This window comes from Phocoena sinus, chromosome 9 (genome assembly GCF_008692025.1).
Source record: "Phocoena sinus isolate mPhoSin1 chromosome 9, mPhoSin1.pri, whole genome shotgun sequence".
NCBI lineage: Eukaryota > Metazoa > Chordata > Mammalia > Artiodactyla > Phocoenidae > Phocoena > Phocoena sinus.
The window spans coordinates 75,611,012-75,621,202 of record NC_045771.1 but is presented as its reverse complement, the minus strand read 5'-3'; the positions used below and the strand labels follow the sequence as shown (position 1 = coordinate 75,621,202).

General features: G+C 44.5%; 1 protein-coding gene across 2 annotated transcripts; it reads right to left on the bottom strand.

Moving 5' to 3' along the window:
- Nucleotides 1–5,130: 5,130 nt before the first annotated feature.
- IL6 (interleukin 6) lies at nt 5,131–9,688 on the bottom strand. 2 transcript variants are annotated; one of them, XM_032643983.1, is made up of 5 exons: nt 9,542–9,688; nt 9,198–9,373; nt 7,979–8,092; nt 6,994–7,140; nt 5,131–5,729 (listed from the first exon to the last, which is right to left on the bottom strand). In XM_032643983.1, exons 1-5 carry the CDS (start codon nt 9,558–9,560, stop codon nt 5,559–5,561), a joined length of 627 nt encoding a protein of 208 aa, XP_032499874.1. In that variant the 5' UTR covers nt 9,561–9,688; the 3' UTR covers nt 5,131–5,558. The 2 variants fall into 2 exon arrangements, with proteins under 2 accessions (XP_032499874.1, XP_032499875.1); XM_032643984.1 differs by lacking the exons at nt 9,198–9,373; nt 9,542–9,688 and adding an exon at nt 8,278–9,158.
- Nucleotides 9,689–10,191: the final 503 nt, after the last annotated feature.

Genomic DNA, 10,191 nt, shown 5'->3' with positions numbered 1-10,191 from the left:
TCAATTTTACTCACCTTTCATTGGTGAAAGCTCAGCCATTGTGTCGGGGGTTCCCAACACCATCCTGAGGTCTGGTGGTTTACTAGGAGGGCTCCCAGGACTCAGTGAATATGAGTCACAGGACTCATGACTATGATTTATTACAGTGAAAGGATAGAAAGCAAACTCAGCAAAGGTCAAAGACACATGGGGTGGATTTTGAAGAAATTAAGCACGAGCTTCCAATAGTCCTCTCCCAGCGGAGTCACACAGAACGTGCTCAGTTCTTCCAGCAGGGAGTTGTGACAGTATGTGTCTACCAGGGAAACTCATTAGCAACTCAGTACGCGAAGTTTTTAGTGGGGTCCACTCTGCTTAGCACGTGTTGAAATGTCAGATTCTCAGAAGGAAATCAGGTGGTTTGTGTAAACCATGTGGTTTGTACAGGTTAGGCACTCTAATCATTTGGGGAAAGTTTTATATCAGTGTAGGGAACTTTTACCAGTCAAGTTCCCAGATGCCAGCCAAGGGCCATGCCTCTAAGCAGGCTTTTTAAAAGCCTTTTCTAAAGTCTTGGGCCTGCCATGTTCTTTTTTTTAGCACAGCCATACCTACCTGCAAAGGAGAATGGGAAATATAGCCTCTAGATAGGTAGCCACGTGGCTAACTCAAACGCTATTACTGTGGACGAAGTGGAAAATGGATTTGAAAGGATAACTAGCAGTCTCGGATGGAATTTACGCACTTTTGACTTTGCACAAGTTGTTTAGACTCTCTGCTCCTTTGGTTAATACATGTGCCTCTGAAATAATACGTACATTGAACTGTGCTTGGTGCACAGTAAGCGCTCAATAACAGATTATTATTATCATCATTATTATTAGTCTATTCTTAGGCTTTTTTTTTGGCTGTGCTGCGCGGCTTGCAGGAGCCTATTTCCCAGACCAGGGATGGAACCCAGGCCCCCGCAGTGAAAGCACTGAGTCCTAACCACTGGACCCCCAGGGAATTCCCAGTCTATTATTGTTAGTCTATTTATATGGGTTCATTTATCTCTTCCTCTCTATTCTTAACCCAGATAGAAACTCAGAATTTCATCAGGAGTGGAATCTGGACTGCTGCCTTCCTACCAGCTTTCTCTGTTGCAGATTTGGGGTTATTTTCATAGTATAACCTACGTGTCTCAAGCCCCTAGCCTTTGGAGATCATCCTTTCCTTTAGCATCCAAATATTATAACCAGTATCCCCATCCCAAGCCAGCTACAGGGGATTCAAACTTCTCCCAAATCTTCCTGAGTGTTCTTGACTTCTTTTTAAAAATTATTATTTTTTATTCTTGATTTCCTTGGTGGGGTCTTACATGTCCTGATTGCTGCCTGTCCCTTCTTGCTTTGAACTCTTTGGTTTCTCCTTGATCACTTCGCTGAATCTCCCTGTGTTTTCAACCTTCCATTGTCCATTTTACCCCGTAAGGTGGACAGGAGCCTCCCTTCATTCTTCAGAGCTGGGCTAGCACAAGGCTGCCATATATTTGCTTTATGTTGGTGAATAAAGCTCATTGAAGGTTTATGAGTAAAGGAGAAGATAAATGAAAATTTGATATTAGATATCACAGTGTCTGAAGTTCTTAAGTCATACCTTGGGGTGTGCCTTCTCACCTTCTCTCTTTCTTGCCTCTCACCTCTCTGGTACTGTTTGCCGTGTTGCTGGAACCCACTACAGAAAACTAGATCTCTTCTAGATATCCTCTATACTACCTCTGGACTGAAGCCTCTTTACCCCATGCCACCAGAAGATGATGAAACGTCCCTCAACATTTAAAAGCAGGGACTTCCCTGGAGGTCCAGTGGTTAAGACTCCTCGCTCCCAATGCAGGGGGCCTGGGTTCGATCCCCGGTCAGGGAACTAGATCCTGCGTGCTACAACTGAAAAGATCCCGCATGCCGAAATGAAGATCCTGCACGTGACGATGAAGATCCCGCGCAGCCAAATAAATAAATAAATAAATATTAAAAATCAATAAATAAAAACCCAAAGCAAACAAACCAAAAAAACCCCAAATCAAGAACTCTTTCTAAGAAAATTGCTCTTTATCTTTCTGTTATGTTAACATTTTAATTTAATCCATCCTTCATGCTCCTTTATAATTTAGACCCTATTGCTTCTGCTTCATTTCTACTACTTCTCTACTGCTTCAGCTATGTACAAGTCCTTCAGTTCCTCTAACATGTTCTCTCCAACCTCTGAGCCTTTGCACATGCTGTGCTCACTGCTTGAAACACCTTTCCTTCCTGTCCAAGTGGCTGAATCCTATACATTCTTTTAGTATAAGCTTAATTGTCTTTTATTCTGGGAAGCTTTTCCTGAACCCTCTATTTTAGATTAGACTCTTCTGTTGTGTGCTGTCTAGGAGCTGTTATTAGTTTCCTAGTGCTTCTATAACAAATTACCACCAACTGTGTGGCTTAAAACAATAGGAATTTATTCTCTCATGGTTTTGGAGGATAGATGTCTGCAGTCAGGGTGTGAGTAGGACCATGCTTTTGAAGGCTCTAGGAGAGGATCCTTTCTTGCCTCTTCTGGTGGTTGTCAACAGTCCTTGGTGATCCTTGGTTTATAGATGCACCTCTTCAATGTCTGCCTCCCTCTTCACATAGACTTCTCCCCTATGTGTCTCTCTGTGTCTCTTTCATTCTTATAAGGTCCACCCAAATGACTTCATCTTATCTTGATTACATCTGCAAAGATCTTAGTTATAAGTCTTTTGAGGTGGAGGGCTACCTACTTATGATGGTAGCACACATACTTAGCATACAGCATAGGAGTTATTTCTTTAAATTGTTTTCCCTAGACTGTAAGTTCCCTGAGAGCAGAGACCTAGTCTGTTATATTAACCATTATATCCCCAGGGCCTGGCAGAGAATCTGGCCCATTGCAGAATCTCAGAGAATATTTGAATAAATGAATAAATGAAAACTCTCAAATCCAAAATTCTCTGGATTCTCCATTTAACTCCTACCTCTTCCCTCTCTCAAAGCTTCAGTGTCCTCTAGAATTCCTGAATCTTGGTGAACAATCACCAGATCCTACTGAACTAGCTCCTAGCTATCTTTTGCCAATGACTGCCATTGTCTTCTCTCCTCTAGGCATTATCACCATCCATCCTAATTCATCTCCTCCCTGGACTACAATGAAGGCCTCTGGTATGTTCCTCCAACATTCTCTTCCAGCCTTTTTCCCATCCATTCCCCACACTGCGACTTGAGTGACCATGTTAAAATGTAAATCCCAGATGTCATTCTACTCCTTAAAATCTGTCAATGCCTTCTCACCACAAGTGGGATAAATTCCAAATTTATATGGCTTTTATAAATTATATTTTGATATTAATATGGCTTTATATTAATATGGCTTCTGATGCTGTCGATATTCTGGTCCCAGGCTCCCTCTCCATCCACTCTCAACTACCCTGCTTCTCATTCTTTATGCCCTGGACATAATGTACTTTTCATGGTCTCAACCATAGTGTGCTCTTTGTTGGTTCAAACCATTGCACGTGCTGTTCCCTCGGACTGGAATTCTCTTCCCACCCATCTTGGCCTGGCTAACGCCACATGTTTTTCACATCTCAGCCCAAACTTCTCCTCCTCAATTAAGCCTCCATGACTGCCCTCCCCAGGCTTAGTTAGGTCCCTCTGCTATTGGGGCCCCTAGTATAGGTTCTCTGTGTGCCTCACATTTCTCTTCTGTAAACTTCATCACATTTACATACTTTATTCAACGTCTGTCTTCCTGCCATAGCATAAACAACACGAACAAACATGTCTACTTGTTCACCCACGCATCCCCAGCATCAGCTGACATATATGGTGCCCCACCCATTCTCGTTTGAAGAAAGGATGTGTTGGCTGACTGCTACTTCTCTTTGTTCTTTGATTTGGCTCTAATTTTGGGATGCCCGCTTGTGATGCATGGTTTCTAGAAAACAGAGTATGTGGTTCTTCTCTTGCTTGACACCTCTCCGTTTTTGACCCCTGTGGACTTTCCCTTGCTCAGCAGAACTCCTCCCCTGGAGGAAGACATCCGTGGTGGTTAGGGTGGGGAAAGCTTTATTAGAAGACAGAACTTTTATATGGCTGGGGCTTAAAAGGGGAAATCTTTGCCAAATTCCCAACATAGCATTGATGTGGGACGCAGGGCCATGTGCACTTACCCAGATTGTCTCTCTCACCAACACTCTCAGCGGGTGTGAGAGGAGAAGGCAGACAGGGAATGTTGCTGGTGGGAAAGAAAATGGAGGGAGATACACAGGCGCCGACTAGTTGCTGCCTCCTCTGGAAGGTCTTAGAATATTTCTTCCCAAGTCTTGCTAGTTTTTCCTTAAGATAAAGATTCATAAGTGCACAGTACTTGTAATTTCCCCACTCACTGACCAACAGCATATATCCTTAAGAACGGACGTGTCTTAGATTTGATTATTTATTTGTGGTTTCTTCATTCAGCAAGGGTTTATTGGGGCCTCCTATGTTCGGGTTCTGGGCCATGGGCTCCAGATGCAAAGATGAATACAATAGAGTCTGCCTTCTTGAGGAACCCCATGCTGGCTGGAAAGAAAAATCAACCCATTTTAAGATGTGATACAATGTGGTCAGTGCTATGATGGACAGGTCTGTGCAGTGTTTGAGGAACCCAGAGGAGAGAGGCGGAAATTCTAGTTATTATTTGGAAACTTGCACATTGCTGTGTTTTCTGCAAGTGGTTGCACCATGTTAAAGGCTTTTGATTGCATCTTTAAATGTATTCTGCGTATCCTCTTGGGATTTTCTACATCATCTGTCAGTTCCCTGGGGGGTAGTGTGACCTAAAGGTTAAGAGTAGGGAGCCTGGAGGCAGGTAGACCTGGATTTCAAATCTGTGGTTTACCTTCCAGCTGGTGACTGAGGGAATCACTCTCCCACATCCAGAAAAAAGTATGCAAATGCAAGGATTAAATATGATGCATGCAACACATTTAGCTTGGTGCCTGACATTCAGTAGGTGTTCAATCATATCTTTCTCCAGGTGACTGCACCTTTTTTTTTAGTGGTGGTGATAGCAATGGAAACTAGTTTATACTAAGCTTCACAGGACACACAAAGGTTTAGTTGCTAATATTTTTTAAAAAGGCCTTTATTGGTATAAAAACAGTTTAAACATTATATAAATACAATATAAATATTTCTTTTAAAAATACGTATAAGTTAGCATTTTTTTTTGAGGTAAGCCTACACATTCCAAGAAATGATCTGGCTCCGAAACAGCAAGGATATTCAAGCCGCATAGCCATTTTTACGTTACTTTTTCAAAACAAGTACATAAAATATTTCAAGAGGCACTTCATAAAAATATAAATATCGCTTACATAAATTAACTCGATATCACATATTTAAATATCAATAAATTAAAAATAATTAAAATAGTGTCCTAACGCTCATACTTTTAGTTCTTCATAGAGAACAACGTAAGTTATGTGCCCAGTGGACAGGTTTCTGACAAGAGGAGGGAATGCCCATGAACTACAGCGACCTTAGGTGCCCCAGCTACTTGATCCGAACAGCCCTCAGGCTGAACTGCAGGAAGTTCTCAAGGCTTCGCAGGATGAGGATAAACTTTGTGTTCTTCATCCAGTCATCGTTCTGCGACTGCAGGTTATTCATCAGGCTGGCATTTGTAGTTGGGTCAGGGGTGGTTACTTCATCTGGATTCTTGACCTGAAGGGAACAGAAAACAAAAGGAATTGTTTAAATACCGGACAGATCTTTTGCAGTGGAGAGCTACTCTGGCCTGTGGGAAGATGTTCAAATTGGGGTGAAGGAGCGGATTGGGGCCACCTGCCTTGGCTTGCCCAGATAGGGGGAGGTGCCTCTCCTCTGAGCCCACAGAGCTTAGGACCCGCTCACAGCAGCTGAGCTCTAATCTTTTTGCTGCTCTGTCTCTGTTAGACCATAAGCATTCCATGGGTAGCCATAGTATCTTACGTGTCTTCTGTTATCCTAAACAGTGCCTGGCGCATAGTCGGAATTCAATAGATAAATGAAGAACTTTGAGTTAAAGGCATTTTAATAGGTTCTTCGGGGAACTCTAATACTTTTCTCTGGTTTTGCTCACCCATTCATCCCGCATCTGTTAAGAGATCACTGCTCTGAGGGCTTGAAGAGGACTGGGCAATGCCTTTCAATGGACCCACTCACATGGAGCTAAGTAATTGTGGAAGGCCTTGCACCTCCAAGTGTGATCCTGGAGCACTGCAGCCTCACCAGAACCTTGTTAGAAATGTGAGTCTCAGGTCTCACCCCAGACCTGCTGAATCAGACTCCGCATTGTAACAAGATCCTCCAGGAAGCTCGTGTGCACCTTAAAGCGGGAGAAGCCCTGGTTTAGGGCAACCTGGTTTAGAAAAGGCAGAGGCAGGATTAGCACCCATGTGCCTGCCTCTCAGTCCAGGGCCCTTCTCTTTGCACTTTGGCTCATCCACAAATTGTGCCATCAGGCCTCCACCATGTGGCATTTGAATGGCTAGCTGGTAGTGACCAAAGCTCTTGGTACCTGCTCTTTCAGCCTTTAGCCATTTCTCTGCATTAACTCTTTGGCAAAAGAGTAAGGGAAAGGAGTTGAAACTACCATAATAACACGAATGTCAATTGGCAATATTAAAATAATTGTTGTGCTCTTTGTTCTGTTATGAGGATCACTGTGTGAAGTTGAATGTGCTTCCTTCTGCCTCTACAGGTATTTTTTCCTTATTTCTTAAGCTCTTAGAAGTTGATGTTAAAACCCTCCCCATTTAACAGAGTTTTAAATACAGTTATTGATGTCTTTTGCAGAAGAGAGCAAAAAGAAAAAGTTTTAACTACTAGGAAATATTTCTCAGATCCTTTCCGTCACACATGGCCATCTCTTTTGAATTGGCTCTGCACTGACGAGTTGTCTAGGCTGCTTTCTTTGAGCCAAGTGAGGGGATGAGAAGACACCCACCTTTTGCCTCAGGATCTGGGCCAGTGCTTTGATGCTAATTTGCACAGCCTCGATGCTTCCCTTGTCACCCTCATACTCGTTCTGGAGGTAGTCCAGGTATATCTGATACTCCAGAAGACCGGTGGTGATTCTCATCAAGCAAGTCTCCTAAGAGGAAAGATGGTGGGAAAACTGGTTATTTCTAGGAAGACGTAATCGATTTTAAAAGTTAAAATTGCTCTAATTCAATAACTGCTCCGTCTGCCCCTCCAGGGAACTTCCAGTACTTCTTAAGCACCATGTTTTGAGACATGATGCTGAAGCTGCAGTGCTCCAGGATCACACTTGGATGCTCAAAGCAGCATGTCTCATGTTTTGAGACCCGTTGTTTAAGGACAGCATCAGCTGCCCCATTTAAAATATCTGGACAGTGAGAGGCACCGCTTCATTTTCCCCAAAGCCCAGTAGATGCTAGATTGTGGCAAGGGGCCTTCCTCTGATTCTCTCCATAATGCTCTTCCCTCTGGCTGCACTCTTGCCCTTGTCAATGTCGGGCGGAAAGCTCCTTTTATGAAATAAAAGGGCTGAAACCTCCTTTTATGAAATAATCAGAAGTCAGTGGAGGTTATGCCACTGTCTGGCAGGAGAAGGGTCTAGAGAATGACCTCAGCAGGGGGGACAGGCCTGGATCCTGCCAAGGGCAGCCAAAGAGGAGAAAGGTCCCTGGACCAACTTACGCAGGATAAACTAGCTAGACCTGTGGGGTTTCCTAACATTTGACTGTTGTAAAAATTCCAGCACAGAGGGGCTATCTCTGACCAAGTCGTTCAAAAATAAGTTGCCTTTAATAGCGTTTAAGTTGGCCTCCTCATGAAATTTACATGATGCTCTTCACGTTTATCCCCTTCTTGATTACCTACGTGGTCTATATGTGTACAGACACTGCATGCAAGAGGGAGAAATTTTTACAAAGGAGTAGCTAAAAGTGAACGTATTGCATTCGTACCTGATTGAACCCAGATTGGAAGCATCCGTCTTTTTCTGCCATTTTGGGAAGGTTCAGATTGTTTTCTGCCAGTGCCTCCTTGCTGTTTTCACACTTGTCATACTTCTCACACATCTGGGAAAGAATATCAGAACCGTTATTGTATAAGTGCCCCTAAAGCAAACACCACTAGAGGGCTGATGCCCTCTGGCCCTCATGGCCAGGAAGCTCTCTAAGAAAAGTGAAGTCACAATCCATTAGCCTCCAGGCAAGCAAGGTCTACAGGAGATGAGCACACTTGGGTTCAATTCGAGCCTCACCTGTGACTTCACGTTTATGACCTATTCCAAGTCTCAGTGTCCCTATCTCTCCAAGTTGGGGATAATGAAATACCTCCCCTGTAAGTTTACTATGAGGATAAGGCACAATATCTATATAAAGTGCCTGGCACACAGTAGGTACTTAATAAATAACAGGAATTTTGATGATAATTGGGTGAATATAATTTGAGCCATAGAATGTCCCAGCTGGAAGGACCCTTCAGATCATCTAGTCCAATTCCATAATTTTACAGATGGGGCCCAGAGTTGGTAGAGAATTTGCCCAAGATCACAAAGCTTGTTCAGCAGAACCAGAACTAGATTTGGGGCTCCCAATCCCCTCTCCAGTATTCTTTCCTTTCTACCAAAGCAGAGCCAAACTACCTTACATTTAAAGCTTGGGAGCTGCTTTAAGGTACCTACGATCTTGCCACTTCAGTGGGCTATCAGGTATGCATTTTATATGCCAGAATGACTTTGGGGAATCCCTAACCACTGAGCTGGCGTCACCTAAAAGAACTGTGACTGCCCTGAGAAGCTGTACAGTCATTTCAGGTGGTGATTTTTAATCCTCCCAAAGTCCGAAACACGAAAAAGATTGACAGACCTTCTTTTTTGGTTGTGGAAAAGGAAGTCCTGAGAGGCAGTGTAACCTTCAGCTCACACCAAGTGTGGAGCTGAGAATGGGCCAGGGAGCATGGATCCCAGCCCCACTGTAGATTCTCCAAGAGAAAAAGGAACTACCTGGGACCAGCAGCAGAGGAGAAATTACAGGACACAGTCTGCCCCTTTGGCTTCAAATCCAAATTGCCTCCAAACCCAGCAAAGACCTCCCAGTGCAGGAGCCCCCGTCCACATCCAAGGGCAAGGAAATAGATGCCCACACAGGCCCTCCATCACCCTCAGGCAAGCCTACCTACCTCCTTTCTCATTGCGGAGATTTTGCCGAGGATGTACTTAATGAGAGCTTCAGTTTTGTCTGGAGAGGTGAGGAGTAGTCTGTCTGAAGTGGTATCATCTTTGAAATCTTCTCCCAGGGGTCCCGGGGTAGGGAAAGCAGTAGCCGTCACCAGGAGCAGTCCCAGGGAGAAGGCGACTGTGCCGGAGGGAAGGGAGAGCAGCCAGTGAGCAGACCGCACCGCTGGGGGAGCTGTGCTTCTGGCTGCTGGCCGCCCGCCAGCCCTCGGGGCAGCGGATACACACCGCCTCCCTGGCCCAGCACGGCTGCCAGCCAGTTCCAGGGCGAGGGATTTCCTTCACTTACTTGTGGAGAGGGAGTTCATAGCTGTGTTCCTGGAGGGCAAATGGAGCTCTCTTTCTCGTTCCTGGTGGGCTCGAGGGCAGACTGAACCTCAGACATCCCCGGTCTCATATTTATTGGGGGTTGAAACTCTAATATTGAGACTCATGGGAAAATCCCACATTTGATAAATCTTTGTTGGAGGATGGGGGTGGGACCAGAGCGGGTGGGGCTGATTGGAAACCTTATTAAGATTGTGCAATGTGACGTCCTTTAGCATCACAGGAATCACAACCAGGGGAAAAAAGTCATTACCAAGGCTAGCCCTCAGAAGCTGGATCGCGCTTCCTTTACTTTCTGTTTTTTTAGTGACTCAGCACATTGGCATGTCTTGAGAAGGAAAGTAAAGCTGAAATCATGCACCAAGCTTTACGCGGGGTGGGGCGGGGGGAGGGGGGGAAGCTAAGGCTGACTATGGTTAAAAAATACTTTAATTACCAGATTAACTGGCTGGGATTTAGTATTCCAGTTTATTGATGTTTGTAAAAAACCTGAGATGAGTTTCCTCAGACCACCCCACAGCCCACCGGCCTGGGGTTTCAAATAAGATACTGCGAGCCCTCTGCAGTACTTTTTTCCTGGGCTCTCGCCGTGACCAGCTGTGGCTGAACCGC

Coding starts and splice junctions, on each gene's coding strand:
- IL6 (XM_032643983.1), bottom strand. Junction 8,093..9,197: donor TCTCCGCAATGAGAAAGGAG/GTAGGTAGGCTT, acceptor ATTCTTTCCCAG/ATGTGTGAGAAGTATGACAA. Junction 5,730..6,993: donor CCCAGATCCTGAGGCAAAAG/GTGGGTGTCTTC, acceptor TGTTCCCTTCAG/GTCAAGAATCCAGATGAAGT.